The 23969-nt window shown below is 44.3% G+C and overlaps 1 protein-coding gene and 1 long non-coding RNA gene across 3 annotated transcripts in view; one reads left to right on the top strand and one right to left on the bottom strand.

Moving 5' to 3' along the window:
- WDR26 (WD repeat domain 26) overlaps positions 1–17664 on the bottom strand; it is a 40204-nt gene extending 22540 nt beyond the window's left edge. Inside the window, exons 1-6 of one of the 2 annotated variants that reach the window (XM_044267425.1) lie at positions 17155–17664; positions 15229–15328; positions 15027–15131; positions 9426–9562; positions 5259–5356; positions 3999–4155 (exon numbers count right to left, since the gene is read on the bottom strand). In XM_044267425.1, the coding sequence (XP_044123360.1) occupies positions 3999–4155; positions 5259–5356; positions 9426–9562; positions 15027–15131; positions 15229–15328; positions 17155–17561 (1004 nt within the window). In that variant the 5' untranslated portion in view covers positions 17562–17664. The remainder of the gene's footprint in view (positions 1–3998; positions 4156–5258; positions 5357–9425; positions 9563–15026; positions 15132–15228; positions 15329–17154) is intronic. The other variant, XM_044267424.1, reaches the window with a different exon arrangement.
- Positions 17665–18325: 661 nt separating this feature from the next.
- Positions 18326–20348, top strand: LOC122918697. The gene is made up of 3 exons (XR_006386658.1): positions 18326–18441; positions 19591–19659; positions 20079–20348. It is a non-coding gene; the product is annotated as an uncharacterized LOC122918697 (long non-coding RNA).
- Positions 20349–23969: the final 3621 nt, after the last annotated feature.

Genomic DNA, 23969 nt, shown 5'->3' with positions numbered 1-23969 from the left:
TTTTATCAATTCACTAGCCTATAAATAATATATATTCAATACTAAATTATTATTTACTTTTTCTGGCACATACACACATCTACTTTAGCACTTGGCTATTTGGAGGCTACATTCAATTTTCAGATTGTCTAAAAATTGCTTTAACTTTAAAATTGCTTTAATTTTAAATTATTATTCTATACGTGAACTTAAACAGAATCAATACCAGTTGACATTTATTAATGTTCTAGATAGGCCAAGCCCTGTGCTACACGTTTATAAATAGTACTGCTAATTCTCAAAACTACCTCGCAATACTATCTCCATCTTCATGAGGCTCGAAGAGGGCAAGTAACTTAACAAATCATAAACTGGTAACTGAATTAGGTTTAAATCTATGGCTGATTCTCCAACACCAGTTTTCTTTCAAATATCATTTTTAAAAAAAAGATTTTATTTATTTGACAGAGAGAGAGATAGATCATAAGTAGGCACAAAGGTAGGCAGAGAGAGAGAGAGATCACAAGTAGGCAGAGAGGCAGGCAGAGAGACAGAGAGGGAAGCAGTGTCCCTGCTGAGCAGAGCCTGAAGTGGGGCTCAATCCCAGGACCCTGAGACCATGACCTGAGCTGAAAGCAGAGCTTAATCCACCGAGCGACCCAGGGGCCCCTTAAATATCATTGCCTTTTTCAAGACCCTGTTGGATAAAATTTCAGTCAAAGTAGTACTTTCAGTATCAACAATGTTTTCCTGCCTCTTATGGATAGTAATCAATAACGATGTCTTTTACCAAGTGAGAAACACTTTATATTTAGGCACAAAATACACAATAATTCAAATGGGTAAAACTGATCATGAATGAAAAGATATATCTAAAGTCAGAGTGTCAAAATGTCCTTACGGAAGGACCATTTCATAATCAGAATTGAGGGCACAAGTCACCTAGTCTACTGACGAGTTGTAACTGAAAGTCTTATTAAAAGGGTACTTAAATTAACATTATGTTTATTAGTTAAATCTTTGAAAAAAAAATAAAAACAGACCCAGTTTATTAAAAGCCTAATTTTAGATGTATACAAATCAAAGTCGCTGACTTTGTTTTCAAATAAATTTAAAAATATCAGTACCTTCCCAAATGAAAGTGAATACTGTATTTTAATTAAACCGAATCTTAACATTTCAAGTTTTCATAAATATTTCTTAACAATTCTTTACTAAGAAATGAATACTATAAAGTTACCTATGGAAACATCCTTCCACTGGTTGCTGAATAAAACCCCACAAATTTAACCAAATATATGCATACACTGTGGAAAAATACAAGTAATACACAATCTAATGAAAACCCATCAGTGCTGATTAGGGTTTTAAAAAGTTACAGTTCACTTATTCATAATCAATTCTCTATTCCCAGAGGAGAGAGAAAACTTGGTATTTAGATTTCAATGCTAAGAATTACTTTCCAAAAATAGAGTTTTCTAGTTTCAATGCTAATCTAATTTCTACAAGGGAATAAAGCAGATATTAAAAAACATCAACTTTTCTTTTGAAGATCTCTAGATGAAAGTGGAATACTAGGAATTAAATCACATTCAGGTTTTCTTCTTCTAGTTCAGCAACATCTGCAGAAACTGTGCACACTACCTACTTGCCCGACATGTCCCTCCCTCAGGGTCTCACTCGGACAGGCAGAGGAGATGGCAGCCCCTTACAGAGATTGGGACTCCAAGAAGAAAAGCAGACTTTATGGGGACAGCAAGAGGAAAGGAGAGTTCTACTTCTGCTATGTTTCGTTTAAGGTCCTTGAGCCACACACATAGTTGTACGAAGGTCGAAGGCTTAGGAAATCAACCCTGTGGAGCTAGCCCAGTCCCAGCCTACATGAGAACCTAGAGGAGGAGTGTGGGAAGACAGAGAAACTTTTTGGAACACATCCTTATTGAAGAGACAGGTACAGAGGAGGAGCTGAGAAGCAGCCAACAGTGAAACAGAGTCTGCAATGTTTTTGAAGTCAAACAAACAGTTTCACGGCAAAGCAGTGAAATGCTATAGAAAGGTCTAGATGTAGGCTGGAGAACAGTCACTGGATTTAATAAAGAAGCTGTTCCTCGCCAACAGCAGCAACAGCCGTGGTGTTGTGTTGGCTGCAGAAATCTCAAGAGTGAAGGACACAGATATTGTGAATGCACAGAAGGGCATTACTTCAAGCAGCAGTCTCTAAGGCGGGTGTGTGTGTGTGTGCATGCATGCTTGCAGTGGTGACTTGGAGAAGCACAGAGTCAAAGTTTTGTTCCATTTTTAAAAAGATAATGGGGAAGACCTGCCTATCACCAGTTAGTTGTGAAGAGCATGAATGCCATCCTCAGGAGTGCTTTCTACGCAGCTTTACCGGAGAGGCTGGTCCCTGTTCTGAGCTAGAAAAAGTCAGACTACACATTTTCCATCACTCCTTTCACAGGTACTGTAACAGAAATCAAGGCATTCAGGAAACACGTAGGTCACATTCTCCTCGATTTCAGTTTCCACGGACACCCCCTGAATCCTAAGGTCTACCCTAAATACTCTCCAAGGCACTCCACCAGCAACACTGAGGAACCAGAAGACGTCTGGGGTCACATCTGCCTTAATTTCAACACTGGTCTCAGGTTCCCTAAAGGAGCTATGAAAGATGAAGCCACATATCCTTTTAATTTAGTATCTCCTACCTCTAATTCAACTCAAATGAAAAGATTTAAAAACTCTCATAAGCAAGTTAAGAACAACAACAAAAAAGACAAAAAGGAAAAGGATCTCTACTGACTTTGTTTTAGGACACTTTAAAAAAAAATATTTATTTATTTATTTGACAGGCAGAGAGGCAAAGCAGAGAGAGGAAGGGAAGCAGGCTCCCCACTGAGCAGAGCCCGATGTGAGGCTCGATCCCAGGGATCATGACCTGAGTCGAAGGCAGAAGTTTTAACCCACTGAGCCACCCAGGTGTCCCTGTTTTAGAACATTTAAGACATAAACCATGTTACTACCCAATACGTTAAGATGAATGGCACTTAGTCACTTTAAGCCAAGAGCTCCACCAATCATCCTCAGGTTTTCACTGCATTTGGGGAGGGAGAGGTAGGAACTCAACCACTTGGGAAGCAGTCTGTGCACACTTCCTCCATGTCACCCGCAGTCACAGCGCTCACGCATGAAGCATCTATGGTTGTTTCCAAAGGCTGCATGTGGTCTACACTCTGGTCCTGCCTGCTTATACCACTTTCAGTACTTCGTCCATGAATTTTTACTAAAGAAACTGGCATGTGTACTACAACTGTTCATGTGCAGTTCACCAGACCCAAATCATTTCCCTTCTGAAGTCTGAAACATTTCAAAATTAATTTTCAGTATCTTAAAAAATTGAAGTTTGGCTTTAGTTTTGGAGATTGTTTTCAAAATAGCAGGAACATTATTACTCCCAATATCTAAGGCGGAGATGAATTATGGACATAGACAGGGTTAGTAACAAAACCCAACCCAGAAAGTTACTGCCTGTTATTCTAACCATTTTTAGTTTAGAGGACAGGTTCTACTAAAAAGCAGAACTTCCATGAAGAACCAAGTATTTCCATCATCTTTATGGGCAGAAAATAATCAGGGCCATTGTCAAAATAGCCATAAGGTCCAGAAAATGTCACTCTGTGACTCCTGGCATCCAAGGACAGCAAAGCCTCTGGCTGCTGGCGTCCCCACCCAATACCACTCATAAGCCCTTACAAAGATGGCCAGACAGACCAAATGACCAACCGATACCCAGATGAGAAAGGAAAGCTCAGCTTTCCAGCTTCCCATCTTGAGATGCGGTCTGCTACACAAACACAAGCCAAATTCTCTGAAAGTGTCCACTTCAGGAAGTTCTAACTCTGCCCAGGAATGCTAGATTGGACATGAATGGTTTCGCAGCAACAAGACAAAGTTCCAAAAAAGGAACATTTTAACCGAGTTCATACTGAGTCTGTAAACTATAGAAGAAGTTTGTCTCTTACCTACTACAAACATGATCTATAAGCAGAGACACAGAATCTAGATTATTATCAAGTTTGGTATTGTGATATAGGCACCGATCCCTTTGTAGTTCCACTGCCTGCCGCAGCAGCGTCTGTAAACGCCGGGGGGGGAGCATCACTGATGGTGGCAAATACGCTGTAAGAGAAGACATTTTTAAGAAAAGAAGTAACAATAAACATTAAAAAACCAAGACAGTATAACCTTTATTCACCCCCCTTCTGTTCCATTTGCCCCTGCCCTAGAAATCTCATGTCCCTTAGAGCAGTGATGGGAGGGGACACAGTGGGAATAGCAGCTACAGTTATGTTACCACAAAATGGAAGAGACAGGACGGCTTTAGTTTGTATGTTAGTTTCCAAAAACACAAAGGAACCCCCTGCCCAAAAAACCCTATTACCAAAAAACTCCCCCCAAAAGCCAATGATGATGAAGAGCAAATCTGCAGAAGACTGTGTCCTGGAGAGACCATGCATCCCTGACAGTGTAAGAGGAACCTCCCCCCAACAAAGGGCCAGCTGACGAGGCAGGATAAGCGCCAGGTCTCATCAGATTGCTTCTAATGCCAAGGATCCTGTGAAAACTCAGGGAACGACTGGTGCTTTGACGTGGATAGCCATCTCTTCCAAACCTTCCAGGCCTCACACCTCCCCCACCACACAGTTTTCTGATTCTTAGGATCTCTACTGCCATACCCCAATGGGAAACACATAGAATAACATGATTTAATATGAGAGGGAATAAAAAAAATGTTTTCTCTGTAAAAGTGTGTAAAATATAAGTATAAAAGTAGCAAGAATAAAACCCCTAATCTGGAAGTTATGAATAACATAGCTGAGGGGAGGGTGGAAAGGAAAACAGTTTATATAAACCTGGGCCTTCTTACTGAAATCAACAACTATTTAAAACACTTGTAGATTACATTTCTGGTTTCTGTATTTCTCTCTCCAACCACAGCCCTTCTCCCCCAACAAAATCTTAACTGGAGCATCACCACATAGCATAAATGAAGGGAGAACTGCTCTGGGACCCTCTCCCCGATTCATAGGGAGGTAAGCTGCTTCTCAGACTCCAAGGCAGAATTTGGAAACCTTTACTTTAAAGGGCTTAATGGATTTTCCCTTCTTCCCTACATAACCGCTCACTGAGAGCGTGTCTGGATGCAAGTCTTCCTGATCAATTCATAGTATCTATTTCTAATTAAGAGAAAACACAGAAACACCAAAAGGTAAGACTCTTACTCTGCAGTTTGTCCAATAGTTTGGATCGGGAAGCTGTCCCTTTGCCTTCCCATTCTGCTTTTGCACGTAGGTCTTCTGCATGGCTACACATCAGATACCTAAAAACAGGACAGAGAAAGCACCAAATATCAAACCCTTTTCCTTGGGTAACATAACGATAATGACAATAATAATGATAATAATAATATAATTTTTCATAATTGAAAAATTTTAACCATACTTTTACTAAGAAACATATATCAAGTTTTTACTAAGAAATACATACCAAGAAACAATTTCTACAGTGGACCCAATTCATTAACACACCCCAGCATGTGGATGTATTTATTTCTAATATTAATAAAGCACCATTACCAAGTATATAATGTTACTGTCAAGACATATGATCGCATTAATAAAACACGTCTGTCCCCTCTCCTGCCAGCCCACGTCATGCTGCGTACGCCGCTCTCACAACACGCCAGGCTTGGCCCCAAGCACTCAATGTGTACTACTCTACTGGCTGGGCACCAATATCCTGGGTAAGGCCAGCACTGGCAGGCTGATTCACAAACGAACCACCTAAGGCCCAGAAAGCCTGAGTAACCGGGTGAGGGTTAAGACGCAAAAAAGGGGCTTGAAGCAATGGCCATGGTCGCCAAACTGTGGAAAGAACCAAGATGCCCTTCAACGGACGAATGGATAAGGAAGATGTGGTCCATATACACTATGGAGTATTATGCCTCCATCAGAAAAGATGGATACCCAACTTCTGTATCAACATGGACAGAACTGGAAGAGATTATGCTGAGTGAAATAAGTCAGGCAGAGAGAGAGTCAATTATTATATGGTTTCACTTATTTGTGGAGCATAACAAATAGCATGGAGGACAAGGGGAGATGGAGAGAAGGTAGTTGAGGGAAATTGGAAGGGGAGGTGAACCATGAGAGACTATGGACTCTGAAAAACAATCTGCAGGTTTTGAAGGGGCGGGGGGTGGGAAGTTGGGGGAACCAGGTGGTGGGTATTGGAGAGGGCACGGATTGCATGGAGCACTGGGTTTGGTACAAAACAATGAATACTGTTATGCTGAAAAAAAATGAATAAATAAAAAAAAGGGGGCTTGAATTCAGACATTTTTAGCTGCAAAACTTGCTCTAACTACTATGCTAACTGACTTACTTCTCAGGAGGAGAACGACTCCCCCCGCCAAACCTCAGATAAGAAAAAAAAAAACACTTCCGGGGGCACCTGGGTGGCTTAGTGGGTTAAGCCTCTGCCTTTGGCTCGGGTCATGATCTCAGGGTCCTGGGATCAAGCCCTGCACTGGGCTCTCTGCTCAGCAGGGAGCCTGCTTTCCCCCCCTTCTCTCTGCCTGCTGCTCTGCCTACTTGTGATCTCTGTCAAATAAATAAATAAAATCTTAAAAAAAAAAAAGACAAAAAAACCCTTCATAGACATTTATAATAAGTTAAACAAAAACAACATACCTGCAAGAGTTTATCATAAGTGTCACTCAAGAAATGGTACAACTGGATAATCATCCTTGGGTCATCCTGTGAAAGGGATTGAGATCCCAAAGCAGAAACTCTGGGAACCGTTTCATCACTATGTGTGCCGAAGGAGGCATAAATGCTAAAAAGTCACGGGTTCTGGAGAAAACATGAGGCCCCCTGCTGGGAGTGTGACCCTGACCTTGCTCTGGCTCTTCTAAGAACGGGCTTTCAACGTAAAAGAAGTGAAGGCATTATTCAGACATGGAGATTAGACCTGGCGAGTCCTACTTTGTCTGGTACTCTGTTCTCAGACCTGTTCTTCTCACTTGTAAAAAGGGTATTAAATAGGGAAGTAAGGATTAACTAAGAGTATATGAAGTACTTGGTCCACTACCTGATATACAGGTAGAGCTTATAAGTATGAGAAGCCTCTCAGTTCATTTGAGTGTCACCTTCTCTTTTTTTCACCTGCATGAAGCAAACTGCATTCAGCATTGAGTAAGTTACTCGCCTCTTACCCTGGAGCAGAGAACTACCTGCTCTCTTGCAATTTACTTAGTGTATGGTGTCGTAGCTGATGAGAACTTACTTTGTTTTAATGGCGTGAGTAACCTGACTCAAAATACAAAATATAAAAGAAGCCAGGTATTGCAAAACTATTGGTTTCTAAAATAACTTTTTTGGGGGTAAAATTTATTATCAGCAATTTCAGAGAAAAATTGTTCACTTTTTAAATCTGGCTAAAGACACCTATGATTGCTTTTGCCACTTTCGAAAATACACATTACACCTTAAGGGTTTCACAAGAATGTCTGTTTATGGGAAGCTGCGTGGCATGACTGAAAAGATGCTATGCCAGTGGGAAAAACCCCTAGGTCCTCATGCCAACTCCACATCTGGTCATCTTTACGCAACTTCCTTATGGGAAACAGTCAAGGGACACACTGGGCGAAGTTCATTTTGGAATCAAAACTAGGTGATTAAGTTACATGTTCTGTTACCAGAGCAAGAAAAAAATCGTCATGGGAATGGTCTTTAGGTGACAGAGAAATCAGACACCTTATTAAGGAGATAAACAGAACCAGGTAGTCTGTCAACTACAGACATAACACACTCAGCATGCTCCAGTGTCTGAAGATGCTGTGCACGCAGACCACGACTCGGCCATCAGTCAGATAAGGCTTGGAAGCCGGGCTTCTGCTTTACCAGGCAGACTGGTTACTTCACTTCTCTAAGGTTCAGTTTCCTTTTCCTCAAAAACCCTAAAAATGAACCTTACAACACCTCCTTGGGTCCATTGTTTTGTCCATTATTTTGTATTTGAAAACTTATTATGTGTCAATGTTGTTCTAGAGGCCGGAGCCATATCATGTAATAAAAAATGATATAAAGAAAAAATTAAGAACAGTGATGTGACAAGAGAATCACAGGTAGGAGGTTTTAGGGGAGGATGTTCGAGCTGGGGCCTGAGCACCTAGTAGCCTGCTATGGAAAGATCAGGGGAAGAGCAGTTAAGATAAAGGGAAGTGTGAGCAGCTTGGCCAGTTAAGGAACAGAAGAAACATTAATATCGCTAGAGAGTAAATGAAGGAAGGAAAAGATGGCAGGAAAAGGTCAGGGACTCTGCAGGCTTGAGCAGAGATTCTGGATTTAAGGGGGCTAGAAAGCCAGTGAGAAGTTTTAAGAAAGGGTTTAAGCATAGTATTAAAAAATTAAATAAAGAAATTAAGAAATGGTTTAATGTATTAGGAAATGGTTTAATGTATGGTATTACTTATGTATTTATGTATTCATCTGACTGCTGTGTGAAATGTGCGTAGTTAAGGGAGTGAGAAGGAAATCAATGGGAGGCCACTCAAATGTTCTAGGAGACACGTTTATGGATTCACTAGGACAGAATTTGTGGAGATGGAGCGAAACGGACAAATCTGGAATGTTTTAGAAAGGCCAACACATGTCAGAGTTAAAAAGATTTAAGAAATGCAAGGATGAGGTTTGTTTTTTGTTTGGACAAAGGTCTTACCGCTAACCGAGATGGGAAAACTAGGGGAGAAGCAGGTGGGGGCAGGGGGTGGGGACGACAACTGGATTCGAGAAGCTCACTGTGGACAGGCCCCTCTGAGACACCCAAATGGAGACCGTCAGGGAGGCAGCTGGATACACACACTGGGACATGAGGTGAGAGCTTCTGGCAGAAACAGTATGCGATGGTGCGGCACAGAATGAGGGGACCTAGCGGGGTAAGCGGACTGAGAACAGATGTGGGGTCTGGATCCGAGGCCTTGGTTCCCTGACATGGAAAGAATGGACATGAAGATCAAGAGAGACCATGTACAGGATATGCTCACTCAGTAAGGACCCGGGGAAGGACAGGCCCATGTTAGGGAAGAGTGTCAGATGCGGTGCACTGGAAGGTTCTCTGCTCACTGTCTGCACAGAAGGGGATGCCATAAGGTTTTTATGAAAGACTATGAAATGGTGATAACCTATTTCTTCTTCCTAGTCTCATATGCATTGTTTCCCAGGACGACAAGAGCAGCCTGAGTGTGTTTAAATGACTGCATCCAGACAAACACCGTCCTGGGACGCAGCCCGATTCCCACCCTGGAGGAGCGGCAGCCGAGTCGGACCAGGTGGTGCCTCTGTCATCCGGCATCCGGAGTCACCCGGTGTCCGGAGTGGTGCCCTTACCCGCTGAGGACATGAATGCGCTCCGTGTTGTACTTCAGGGGCGTCAACTCGCAGCGCAGAACATGAAGGGCCTCTAGGACCTTGCCATCCTCTAGGTACTCCAGGTACTTCTGCTGCAGCAGCAAAAACTTCATCCTCTGACAGGACAGAAAGCAGCGGTCAGGGGAAAGAAGCTGACGGAAGGTTCAGAAAATGTTTGTGCCTAAACAGAACAGTAGAAACCATTCTACTATGCCCTTTGAAAATCACTTCTTAAAACGCTTTAAGATGATTCAAACTATTTTGGTTTAATATAGTCACAGAACATTAAATGTTGACTTTGCTCAGTTCCACATCTTAATAAAACTCTGCTTTGAACCAATAATCTCAAATTAGGTAAGACCATTAGCAACCAAGGATCACCAGAGGAAAAAATGAACTCTGCCCTTAGAACATTCACCTAGAATTGTATTCTTGCATGAAAATTCAGAACCCTTCCAGGTATTCTAAGTTTGTTTTACAAGTCTGACTCTTACAATAGGGCTTTAAGGGGTTTTATGACACAAGTTTTGAAAAGAGGGCAGAAACACTGGTTAATGGAGTACAATTACTTAAAACCTGCAATGTGTCAGAAGGAGTAAGCAGACTGCCAAGCAGAACTAGAGGCTTGGGGCAGAGGTCACGAAGCATCAGGAGTGCCTTATGGAAGAAGAGCTGTCCAGCAAAAGGCCTAGAGGTCCATGCACAGAGTGGGCCAGCGTGAGTCTGATGGCCTCGCCCTTGCTAGGAGGTCTATGACAGAAGGCTGAACTCTAAAGTTTGCAAAAGGAGTATTCCTCTGTGTGTTCTGCTCATAGCCTGCTCGCTGAGGCATTTAACTACAGGACACAGGCAAATATGACCAACTCGTTTCTCCCAAAAGGACAAACTGTTTCTAGCTTGTGGTGAAGCACTTTCGCACTGAGTTTTTCCCTGAAATGTGTTTGGCTCTAATACTCTTTAATGTCCCTTTACTCTATTATGATACTTTTAACTGGAAAGTGATCATCATGATCTTAGCAGCTTTTCTGTGAAGAGAAATACTTATGACTATCAAGCTGAAACTTTTCTATAATAGAAGACCACAGCTCGGAGGGACTCTTTCATCTGATCTGCTACCTTCGGCTCTGGAGCAAGCCGACAATGCAGGTACGGATGTCAGTGGATGGAAAATGTCAGCCATATTTAGAGACCCCAAGGCATACAGTGGTCAAGATTTTGAACCTACTTAAAAGAAAACACCGAACAAGAGCTTTTTCTTCCTCAGTAAAACATTAAGTATACATATATTGTTCTAAAATGGTGTGGAGAAATGACCATTTTTTCAGAGTACCATGAACTTCTCTGCAAGATTTTCTAGTTGGGAGTATTTAGAACAAAAGCCTACCTACAAGCCTCTAAAAATGGTTTCTAGGGAAAGTAAACAAAACAAACCCCATCAGTTAAGGCAGGCCAACATTTAAACACTTCTTTTGTAAGATGCACTGCATATGTTTGGTGGTAATCTAAACTTAAATCTGTAACTAAAGAACAGAAAAAATTTCAAACTATCAGATGAGCTCCTGTAACTCTAGAAAAAACTACCTTTACCAAATTTTACACATCAACTTAGACAGACTAATGAACGCTTCAGAAACAGATCGGTTATTATCAAGATGCATTGAAAAGTGTGTTGCTGCATGTGGGGCCCAAAGTTAACCTGTATTATGTCAAAGAAAAAAATACTCTGATGTCCATCAGGTGACAAAAACCAAAGACTAAATAAAACAATTTAAGAATCAAAGGATTTTACATCTGAAGTTCTTCTGGATATCCTCCCCATTTTATCATCCGAAAACAACCCATACTCTTTATGAAAGGCAGAGTTTATAGATTTCCCTCTACTGACACGGTCACATTTTCATTTCACATAGTGTTTCTGATTCAAACCTGAGAATCATGTTTGGCTGCACTATTTTTTCATTTAAATGCCACACAGAACTGGCCAGTATGTGTACTTGGTTTCTCCACTCAATTTTCTTAGCAATCAGAAATCTGGAGAAAATTATTTTCCATTATTTATTCTTGGGGGTGTCAACCGTGAGGTCCTAGGTACAGCCCCCATTCCAGTGTGTGTAGGGACAGTGCCCCAAGTGCTATTTCCCCCTTATTTCCCCACCAAGATCCTGCTGGAACATGCTCCTGTCTTTCTACAGGGCAGGGCAGGAGCGGGCCAAGGGAAACTGTGAGGGGAGCTGACTCAAAACGCATTTCTGGACACACAGGGCACACTATAAAGACGGCGTGCAGACATTTTTCTAGGAGTCATTTTTTCCAGATTAAGACAAAGAATAACCTCACACAGGTATGGAATCCTGGTAGTGTGCACAGCAGCTGAGAGGTTGCTGGCCAAGCACAGCTAGAGATTTGGTTGAAAGATAAAATGCTTATTCTCCTAAAAATCAGTTCAGTTTGTATTTGACACATATGGTACAGGTGGAGAGTAAAACTGCATTTTACTTCCCAAAATGTGAACACAATTTCAAGAAAATAAACACCTATCACAAATGATGCTAATTATTTAAAGTTTTAAAAAATCAGGCAAAACTGAAGTTTGTTGAGGTGACCCCCCCCCCTTTTTAAAGACCACAAGTTGGGCGGCGCCTGGGTGGCTCAATGGGTTAAAGCCCCTGCCTTCGGCTCAGGTTGTGATCCTAGGGTCCTGGAATCGAATCCTGCACCGAGCTCTCTGCTCCATGGGGACCCTGCTTTCTCTTCTCTCTCTCTGCCTACCTGTGATCTCCGTCTGTCAAATAAATAAAATCTTTAAAAAAAAATAAAGACTTCAAGTTTCCAAAATGAAGAAAAGAAGAAAGAGGCTGAGAAAACAAACTGCCCTTTATAGCTGCCCCCAGCTCCCAATGAGACCTCTGCGAGAGCACTTCTGTTCTCTGATCATCTCCTAGCATCTTTCGGCCCAGGGTGTCTGTCTGTCTCTTACTATCCAGCTGCACCGTGAAAGACAGCTCCACGTGGTAGGTCCTGCTGCTGTCGCGCCTCCCTGATCCTACCCAATTTTGGGACCGCTGTACCCTATCCTCCCACTGAAGTGTCCTGACCTATTCGAAGGAAAAGTCCAAGGCTGTACGGACTATACGGGGGGCCTTCCAGCTAACTCAGGAGTGGTTCTGACTAACTCTGCCATAAGGGTTATAACCAAGTTGTATCAATTAAACCATGACTCAGAGGAAAGGGGAAATGAATTATATTTAAACTATGGCTTTCAAAGCCCTATTTAACTTTAAAAAAACAGTAGTTAATTTCTGTATGAAATTAGTATTTGAACACTTTTTTAAAGCACATTTCTATTATATTAAAAAATAAATATGGATTTTAGATAGAGGAGTTTCCCATATTACTGGCCTCTACTACCCATCCAAACTCCCCTGACATGGTGAAGCACATCTGAACCCAAACTGAAAAATGTTGATTCAGGAGCTCACTTTCCAGAAAATCCAGAGCAAATTCTGCTATTGCTGGTACCATCTGACTGGATATCATTAAGAAATATGGGGGGAGATCAGAGAGTGGATTGGGTCAATAAAAATGTTCAGGCTTAAAAAGGAAAATATAATTGTAGACTTGAGTAAGTCATCAAATGTGTCTGGGCATACAATTAAAATAATTATGCTAAAAAAAAAAAGTCCCAAATAGTTGACTTCTATGGTATTATTACAGTTACCCTGGGATTGGGTTCTTTTCTGGAGATAGAGTCAGAGAGAGGAGTAAATCTGAACACAAATTAGAAGGGTTAAAAAAGTGCTGAACTGAATCTTAAACCTGGAACCCCCTTCTTTGTACAAATACCTAAACAGTTTGATGGTACGAGGCTTAGCCAGAGATTAACCTTCATTTTATCAGATGCTGGAATGTTCTATAGACTGAACAGGCTGTAAAAAGAAAGGACTCTTCCTCATCATCTACAAACTGCCTTTCCTGAGTTTACATGTTACTTCTAATGAAGGTTTCAGGTGAGATAGTCATAATCTAAAACCAACACAGTAGCCCTACATTTCTATAAACAAGTAAGAAAAAATAGGAAGTGACCCTATTTAAATTTTTACTACTAAATTACAAACACAATTTGAAGTGAAGCTTTAAAAAAGGTAAAAAATTCTTCCAAAACTCACACACTTAGTTTCTGTCTTTATTTTTGGGTCACCTTCCATTCCATCAGAGCTAGTAATTTATGAGAAACTGCCCAATTAAAATCCACTTAGATTCCTTTTTTTTTTTAAACCCCAAACACACCGATTGGGAAAAATTTAAGTTGCTGAGAAATGTATAATCCTTCTAAATGTAGGTGTTTATTTTAACTTCTGTGTTTTCATTTTTTAATATTCACATGGAACTGGTCATTCCATGAGTTAATTTATTATCAATCACCTGATTCCACAGTAAGTAAAAATTTTAGTTTATATGTTCATACTTGTTTGTACCATCAATTTGCCTGCGGTCCATTCTTTAGAAGTATACATTATGGTATAAAATTATATTATGAATTTGAAAACTTTTGTAATTAAGATTCCCCCCCAACAAAAAAAAGCCCAAAAAACAAAAACAAGAGGCTCTATTAGGTTTACAGACAAAGGCAGCAAGATTAATGTTTGACCCAATTTAAAAAAAAAAATCAAAAGGTAACAGTAGTCATTTACTAATATTTAACAAACAGCTGGCTTCCCTACTTGACTTCCTATTGGCCTCCTTTCCCTCCCCCACCAGACAGGAAACTGCTTCTGACAACAAATGAATCAGCTAGAAGTTAAAAGGCCAGCAGCCAGCAGCTGATTCTTCATGGTTTCCAATCGTAGGCACTTAGAAAAACTTATCCTCCTCCTTTCCCTCATTGACATCTATAGAAGAATTAAAGCCTACCAGTAGAAAAGATTCAGTAAGATTTATGAAAGAGGCTAATAGGTTGGACTACTGAACTGATCTTGTCGGGGAAATAAGGCCTGTGAGTATAGCCCAATGGTCAAATCTGCACACAAACCCTCTACCAGCATCATCCACAATGTACACACTTGGACATTGTCAATGCACACAACTGGAATGCAAGAGTGGAAAATGGTGAGCACACCAAAGGAGCTGCTTTGAATTAATTTAATTCCCAAAGATTAAAAGAAAGAACAACAACAAAAAAGACAAATCATGTACCAGCTACTTAAGGCCATAGGATACACACACATCCAAATACATTTCCTCTGCCAGCACATTCAGTATAAATAATGTGAAAGTATAATTTAGCTTTGATTCCACAAATATAAAACTGCTATTAACAGCACTGAAAGCATGAAGATCTTCCAATTAATTTTTAGAAGCTTAATTTATGAAATAGGTTCAAATGACACATTTACTAAACATGATTTTAAAAAGATAAAACTCAAAAATTTAAAACATCAACACTCATCTTGGTTTACAAACTTAATTACATGAACTTTAACTATTTTTAGGCCTTATCTCTTATAAGAGACAGAAACCTAGGATTATCAATAACCTATGAAAATAAGCATGAAGTGAAACTAAGAACAAAAGTGTATTTACCACAATTATTCCCAACAACGTTTGAGAGATTTCAAGTGCGCCTCTTACCACAATAGCATGAGGAGAATGCACTAAAGGCTTTAGTTCATTCAGGTCATTTTCTGCCTGCAAAAATTGGCATAAAAGAAAAACAAAAATGTCACAAAATGCACATTCCAATATATAATTTTAGCAGCACACAGCTCTATATGCCCTACTTTACCTTCTCCCAGTCTCCTTCCATGACATGATTTCGGAATTTGGTGGCAGAAGGATGTTCTAAACGACATCCTGACTCTTGCATGAGGAGATCAACAGTCTGGCTGCAGGAGAGATACAGTGTAAAAAAGACCTGGCCAACTTGTAGGATTCACTCTTCTAAATCAACTCATGTCCATAAAAACAGTTGCAAAAGTTTTCAAGCTAACCTCATGATGGAGAAAAAAGAAATCTTTTTTTTTTTTTTTTTTAAAAAAACTGTGCTTGGCTCAACAAACTTGCATTTTGAAACGGCCACCATGGAGTTTTATCTAGTCAGATTAAAAGCCTTCTTGAAACCAGTTTCAAAATAAGTTCTTCCAATTTTTACCATTTAATGCCTCAGAAGTTTAGTGAGGTATAAAATCTCCAAGAACACGTTGTAACCAAGTGGTTAAATAAATAAAAACCAGGCTTTCCCTACTAACCACGTTACAACAGTTCAAAAGATAGAAACTGTTAGCTCCAGACAAGGCAAGAGAGAGGACCTGGGTCAGGGAAGGGCCTTACATCCAGACATGATGTTTGCACAGATATTCTACTAGGTCAATCTTCAAAATTAAAATAAATTCGGCATCAAAAATCACTCTCTTTCTCTCTATACTAAAAATAGCAAATTTACTATGGTGTAGGTTCCAAACAGTCACGAGTTATTTCCTCCTGCTGCTGTCAGCTTGCTTCTTGTCTCAATAACATGTTCTGTTAGCATTTACAAAATCTGTTTTCATACTAATCCTTCTCCTTAGGGAACAAAGTGAAATCTTTCAAAGACCTATTTCTCTTTGAGAGCTGAAAAAAATCTACCAAATGCAGTTTGTCTCATCAGATATTTTGATACCTAAAATCTTCACCAGTTTTCCCTATTTGTGTTTATGTTTCAATGCTTTCTCATTCATCTGTTTATTTTTCAGCTAAACAGTGCCACAGTCTGCCAGAGAATCAAAATACTTGGGTCACTTTTAAAAAGTGCTCCCCTCACTTCCCCTTCACGGGAGAACAAATCTGTAAATCCAAAACTACACCTAGGCTAGCCCTAAGAGCTGCTTTTGGCCTAGGATTTGAAGCTAGGAAAGGAACTGCTGCATATTTCCCCCTTTGGTCTTCCTCTGGCTAGGCTTCACCCCACCATCAGGACTCCAGGGCACTCCCCACCCTGGTCCTACCTTCCACCACCCCCTCGCTTTTCCTTTGTGCATACGGATTGGTGGGTTCACCCTATTTTAGGTGCACAAGGCCACCGAAATAAACGATTCCCCTAGATCAGAGTTCTCTTTCTCACAGGCACTCTCTTGGAATTCAAGAGGGATTTCAGACCGGTTAGTGGTAGGCCTCTCGCACATACACAAGGGCCTTTAAATGACATCAACAGGGCATTTCACTCGGTTGCTCCCATCAGATTTATTCCACAACCTCCTTCCAAATTCTCCCAGCCTCTCAGTTCCCATGAACACTTGTAGGCGATTGTCTTTCCTGATTGGTAGTTGGCCTGGGTTGTCTGTCATAGTTGGGGGTGGGGAGGTGTCCCACAAAGATGCCTCTGAGATATACTTGAAAAACAAATCCTCCAAGGTTCATTATTTCCAGCAGCTCGAACGCACCCCTCCCCCACCACGCGAAGACACACTCCCGCATCTGTCTTTATTGACAGACAATTCAGCTCCGAAGGTGTTCGGGCAGGGGGCAATATCCGCGCTTCCTGTCCCCCTCCCCGAGCCCGCCGCCGCCTGTCTCCGTCTCCCCTCTAAGCCCTGCAAGTCAGCTGCTCTTCCCCGTCCTCCCCGGGCCCGCAGCACAAAACGCTCTCCCCGGCCGAGCTCCGTCCGGCCCCCCTCCCCCACGCGGCCTCTGGCCCTCGGTCGGTCCACACCAGCCGCCTGGAAAGGACACTTACTTGAGCCCTAAGCCATTCAAGTGCTGTCCTATTAGCCTAATGACATCCTCGTCGGACTGGGAGAGCCGCTTCTTCTTCTTGAGGCTGCTGCCCAGCTCTGGGGTGGCCGAGGAGGCAGCGGCGGCGGCGGCGGCCGAGGCGGCGGCAGTGGCGGCCCCGCCGGGGACCCCGTTATTGACATTCAGGCTGTTGCTATTGTTGCTGGCGGCGGAGGGGGCGGAAGGCAGTAGCCCGTTGGCGTGGGCCAGGTCCCCCGCGGACGACGACGACGAGGGGGACGACTCCCCGTTCTGGGCCGACAGGCAGGCCAGCTCCTGGGTCTGTCCCTGGCCCCCGCCGCCCCCTCCGCTGCCGCCGCCGCCGCCGCCGCCTCCTCCTCCTCCTCCTCCTGCCCCGTTGGCCTGCATGATGCTGCCGCTGACCAGGCTGTGGCCGCTACTTCGGTGGGGGGCGGCGGCGGGGGCAGCGGCCGGGGGCAGTCCCACCACCACCACCACGGAGGAGGAGGAGGAGGACGACGACGACGACGACGAGGACGAGGACGACGAGGACGGAGGGGAGAGGCCTGCTCTGCCTGCCGAAGCCCCGGGCTCTCCTGCTCCCTCCGCCGCCGAGGCTCGGGGTTTCTTCCGCGGGGGCGGGGAGGCTCCGCCGGCGTCCGAGTCGGAGGAGGAGGAAGCGGAGGCCAGAGTTTCCTCGCCGAGAGAGGCCGTGGTGGGAAGCCGGCGGGGCGAGGCGGGGACCGGGGGAGGGTCGGGGCGAGAGGGCCGGGGGCGGGAGGGGTCGGGGCCGGGGCGGGAGGAGGGAGAGGAGGAGGGGGAGCAGGAGGGTCCGGGCCTTTTCTCCCCCCCCCCCCCGGGCGGCTCGGAGCGCGGCGGGGGGCGCGCCGGGGCCCCGCGGGCGGCGGCGGGGGCGCGGGGCCCGCCGCGGGGCTGAGCCCCGGCGCTGGCGGCGGCGGCGGCGGGCGGCGGCGGAGGCAGCGGCCGCCTCGGCGCTCGGTGGCTGCGCTCCGCTCCCTGGTGTGTTGATTCTTCCCCCAGCTGCTGCCTAATGGAGTCCAGGCGCTCGCGTCACAGGAAATGCCTATACTGCCCTCCTCACTCACTTCCGGTGGCAGGTATGGAACCTATGGGGGGCCTGTCAGGCGGCACGTGCGCGCGGCGGCGGGGCCTCGGGGCGGGCAGCGGGCGGCCCCAACCCCGACCCGCGATCTCGACCTCGGCCCTGGCCCAGACCCTGTCCCCCAGACCCCGGACCCCGGCCTCCCCGACGGCCGCCTTGACAGGAGTAAGTGCGGCCGCCTCAGGCCGGGCTCGGGTTGGCGCGGGCCCGGGTCGCGGCGGGAGTCCGGGGGATCCGGGGTCGAGGGGGTCGGGGCCCGGGAGTGGGGTTCGGGGCCGACACGGGCCAGGTCTGGTCGAGGGGTACGTGGCCTGGGTTGGGGCGGGAGTCTGGGGGTCGGCGCGGGCCGAAGTCGGGGTCGTCGGGGCTGGGGGTCAGGGAGGCCGGAGTCTGCGGAGGTTGCGGTCAGAGCGCGCCCGGTCGGGGTCGCGGTTGCGGCTGAGGGGGTCGGGGCCGGGGCCGGAGTGTCGGGGGCGGTGGGTCTTCGAGACCCGGCCATGGAGGCACAGGGCGGGCAGCCCCGGCGGCTCACCCAGAGGTCACCTGGACCAAAATCGGGGTGACCAGCCTCCTTGTCTTAGTTTGGAGAAACCCGAATTTCTGAGCGGCGTCCTGCCGTCGCGGCCGGGCCGCCCGCCCACCCCCCGAGGTCTGGGGCTGTGGGCAGACAGGAGCCCTCGCCGCGCGGCCAGGGGAGGTGGGCTACTGCGGGAGAACGGGATGGGCGCGGACTCCTCGTCTTGGGCACCTGCCCGGGGGCAGCCCCTTTCCCTTCCAGCCACCTCCACCGAACGTGCATCCCGAGTAGGGTTTGGACTCGGCTTGAGATCCCGTCTTGACAGTTGTAGGTGAAACGTGATGGTTCCGTGTCACTGTGACGTGCCCGTTTGTGTGCATGCAGAAATGCAGCCACAAAGACTGGGCTGAACCCTGACCATGGGTGAAGGGTCTCCATTACCCCAGACGATGGGGTATGCGTCTGTGGCTGGTGGCATGTATACCTGTGTACAAACATTTTCTCTGAAATTAAAATAAATCTTCTTTTGAAGTAGTTTCATGTGGAAAAAACCGTAAATTGAACAGATGCGACTTCTAGTTCTGAAATTTGTAGTGTTAATAACTCAAGGCAACTTTAGGAAGGCCTTAGGAGACAGTCCCTTTAAATTTAGAAAAATGATTTAAAAAAAATGATGCTTATGAGAAATTAGTGAAAGAATCCTGAGCTCTATTGATCCTCAGACTGGAAGAGAGGAGAGGAAGTCTGATGCAGGAGCGTACACCTTTGTAGTTCTCATCTCTTAAATATGCTTCCAGGTGGCGGTGTAATTGCAAGATGACTCACGCTGGATGTTTTTATTCTCCTGAGACCCAACGGAGTGCTAGGTGAGGATCAGAGGGCACTGTCATTGTGTCCAGCAGAGCCTGAATTACTGGATGCTGGACACCTTCAGAGGTCCCTGTGTGTCTGCGTGCTTTACAACCTTATTATTAAAAGTGTTACTGCTGATACAAAATTTAATTTTTGGAAAGTTATTTATTGGATAGGCTCCTAACAGTGTTGAGGACACGCTTCTCAATAAAGTGTATAGTTTTTGTAAAGGAAATAATTACTTAGTGGTTGCTGCAGATAAGGCCAACACTGTATTAACAGAAGTAAAAGGATGAAACAGAAATGGCTCAGTTGCTGTCTAAACTTAATATGTATGTCCCAGCTTTTCTATTTTTTTGTGTGATCCAGACTCTTGTTAGAATTCTGAGTTTATGACACCTGTGTGCACACATTTCTCTCCTTGCTGAAATAGAGCTGGAGAACCTGGTGACTGAGCTCCGGGTGTTTTTAGAGCCAGCTTCAAGTCCGCATGCAGATGCACAATTATGGAAGAGCTCTTTGCACAATCGGAGACCGTCATTCAGAGCGTTATTACCTCCAGGATGAAATCCAGTCTGTCTTGCTCTCTGCAGACTGACCTCAGGCTTGCTTTCTTTTCTTCCTTTTTTTTTTTTTTTTTCTTTAAAATTTTAGGAAATACTAATATCTTTATCCTGGCATAAAGCAGTATTTTATACATTAACTCAATTTTACAAAAAAAAAAAAAACATTTTATATACAGTTGTAAAGGAACTGCTGCATGGATAGCTCCAATGTAAAAATGGATTGTATCTTAAAAGCTCGTTGAGGGGACACCTGGGTGGCTCAGTTGGTTAAGCGGCTGCCTTCGGCTCAGGTCATGATCCCAGCGTCCTGGGATCGAGTCCCACATCGGGCGTCCTGCTCAGCAGGGAGCCTGCTTCTCCCTCTGCCTCTGCCTGCCACTCTGTCTGCCTGTGCTCACTGTCTCTGACAAATAAATAAATAAAATCTTTAAAAAAAAAAAAGCTCGTTGAGTTTGATACATTGGAAAATATTTTCTCTGTAGAAAATAGTAAAAACCACATTTCCCAGGCTAGTCTAACAAGCCCATTAAAATCAAGTAATAACTAGATTGAAGATTTATAAATATGGTGTGGATTCTGAGATCCAGGAGAAAATTGAGCTTCCCTTATTGAAACATCCATGTTTTCTTTGTGTAAAGTGAAATGCCCATTAATCTTCCCCTTACTCTTGATTTCTGCCTGATTATTTTTCTGTTGGCCAATCCATAATCCACATCAAGGTTTTAACTGCTTCCTAAAGGACAAGTACCGTGTTGTTTCAGTCTGCCTGATAAGGTATCCATTCCTATCCAAACTGAAATATTTTGGTTGTTATTAAAATATGCTCAGTACTTGAGCAAAACCAGATTTATAATCTACACAGCACATGAGCTGTCAGTCATCAACTTCTCCTGAATCCCTGTGGCTTGATGGGAAGCCATAAGGAGTGGGAGGAAAAGTGGGAAAATTGACAAGTGGATCCAGAAAATAAAGCCAAGAGAATTTCTGAAAACAGAAACATCCAGGACTGAAGGATGGAACTGAGGTCCGAACAGAGTAAGGACACATTGCTCAGGCTTTCTTTTTGATTATCCTTTACCACTCCCTTTATGAACCCCTTGTCAGTGTCCCCCATATGTGCTGGGTTCATTTCAACTTCTGAGTCTCTACCCTTCTGATTCCAGCTCAGCTTTCAAGATCAGGCTCGTTTTGGGGCCTCACCAGGGGAGCCTTGCCTGACTTCCAGCCTCTTGGCCCTCAGTGTGAGTATCGCTTACCAAGGCCTTCAGTTCTGAAGGCTGTTCGTAATCTTTGCTAATTTACTAAGACCCCTTCTTCAAGTCAGCAGAGAGGAGCCTCTCTTGATTTCTGTCCCCAAAGGTATAAAAGCATAGGAAATATCTAAGTAAAACACAGGAAAGGTAATTATGATTTTGTGAAAGTTTTGTTTCAATGACATACATGTTTCACAGAACGAAATCTATTTCTTCTGTAGGACATCCTCAAAAAAGTTTAGAAAATACTCACTTAGGACAGCCCTAACTGACAAAAAGACAAGACCCAAGTGTTAGATACTGAAATGCAGATTACTAGTACTGTCCAAGGCAGTGTCTAACTGGAAAAATTGAAGAACTACTAGATTAAAAAAAGCTAAGGTGGTATGTGTGTTTATAATAAAACGTGAAACCACATTTTCACAAAAGTCTCTTTTTAAAAAAATGATTTGAGAGAGAACACATGATGGTGGGGCAGGGGCCCGGGGTTGGTGGAAGGTGGGAGGAGAGGGAGAAGCAGACTTTTTGCTGAGGAGCCCAGACCCAAGGCTCAATCCCAGGACTCTGAGATCATGACCTGAGCTGAAGGCAGACACTTAACCAACTGAGCCAGCCAGGTGCTCCAGAAATGTCTTTTTTTTTTTTTTTTTTTTTTTTTTTAAGATTCTTAAAATTTTTAAGTGATCTGTACACTCACCATGGGACTTGAACTCACAACCCCACGACCAAGAGTTGCAGGCTCCACTGACTGAGTCAGCCTAGTTCCCCTTACACAGAGGTTTCTGTAAAACTAGTAAAGACTATTGTTGTGTTGTGGTGTGAGTTTGGTTTCTCAGCCTGGTAATTATCAACATCAATATTACTCAATTCATTAAAGTTTTGTTTAGGAAAAGGTAGTTTTCATGATCTCAGGTATTCCTGGGGAGGGCATGTTTTCACTCTCTAGCTTCTCTTGTGGCTCTTTGTTGAAGGTTCTGAGCTTGGCTAGCTTGCTGGGGGACTGGGGGTGCAGGTGGGGCTGGACAAAGGGAATGCAGGAAAGAGCAGTGCTTGGAGTCCGAACACTTGGCCCACTGACCAGGGGTGAGTCATTTCCCTGCACGCATCCCATCCTGTAGGTGCAGAAGGTGACACCGGCCTTCTTGCTGAGTTGGTGTGCTCAACCAACTCATTGGACCCGAGAACAAATAGAACAGGTATTTGGAAGAATGCTCTGTCGAAAGATGTCAAAATAGAGTTTAACCCCTCCATCATTTCCAAAAGGATTTGAGGAAGCTAAATGTAAGATGGCTGTACTGTTCATATTTCTGAGCCGTGGGCTCCGTGGTCATTTATTTAACCCTGATTCGGCCACAGGACTGTGTTCCTGTGCCCACCCCCCCTCCCGGGCCAGCAGCCCTGAATGCCATGCTTCCTGTTGGTCTTTGTGAGCGGGGAGCTTCCAGTACCTGCGGAATAACCTGGCAGTCTACCGGCCTGGTGTCCCACGCATGTCTCCAGTGCCCATGCCTGCTCCCCATCTCCAAACCTTCCGTTCCTTCTCCCAGCCTTCAGGACATGCCTGGCAGTGGAGAGGGTGACAGTAGGCAGATCTAAGTGCAAGGACAGGACTCCTGTTTTGCCACAGGAACCCTTCCTCTCAGACATGAACAGAGAGCAGTGTCTGCCTTCCTTGGCTGCAGGCAGCCCTTTTTTCAAGGTGGTGTCTCCGGAGATTTTCTGAAGGAACCGAAGTGAGCCAAGGGAACTAGATGGTCCTTTTCCAGCCATGCACCTGGGATAGCGTGGAGTGGCTTGTGCTTGCTGCTCTCCCTTTGGTGGCTGGCCATACTGAAACACTACATAGGACGCTGAGCTTCGTGTGCAAATATCTTCCCTGAAGCACTGGGTGTCAGAGCATAAAGAATGCAGCAGGGGCCTGTGCTGATCTGGAAACGGCATCAAGATGCATTATTAAGGGGGCGCTGGAGTGACTCAGTCGTTAGGCGTCTGCCTTCGGCTCAGGTCATGATTCCAGGGTCCTGGGATGGAGCCCTGCATCCGACTCCCTTCTCAGCTGGGAGCCTGCTTCTCCCTCTGCCCCTCCCACCTGCATGTGCTTGCTCTCTCAAATAAAAATCTTAAAAAAAAAACAACACACACACATACATACATATATGTTATTAAGTAAAAAAATGGATGTCACAAAACTGCATGATAGGATTCCTTTTCATAAATAAATCAATGTACACGCATACATTATTTTCCTGGTAGGATAGAAAAGCATAAAGCTTTGGGGGGTAGGACAGTGGTGAGAAGGGGGCTGTTTTTTCCCTTTGATACTTTGGTGTTTGCATTTTCTAACTAAGTATTTTTTTCAAGTGTCATTTTAATCTTGCTCTCTTTGTATTGATGTTTTTTAAGTTCTCATGTTTTTTGAAGTACACTCAAAAACCATCAAAATATTCATGAGAATTTAGTCATAATAAAAATGTGCCACATAAAGCAGTGTTGTGCATATTTGAC

Source organism: Neovison vison, chromosome 10 (genome assembly GCF_020171115.1).
Source record: "Neovison vison isolate M4711 chromosome 10, ASM_NN_V1, whole genome shotgun sequence".
Taxonomy (NCBI): domain Eukaryota; kingdom Metazoa; phylum Chordata; class Mammalia; order Carnivora; family Mustelidae; genus Neogale; species Neogale vison.
Note: the sequence above shows the minus strand (reverse complement) of the source record. Positions and strands in the feature narration are given on the sequence as shown.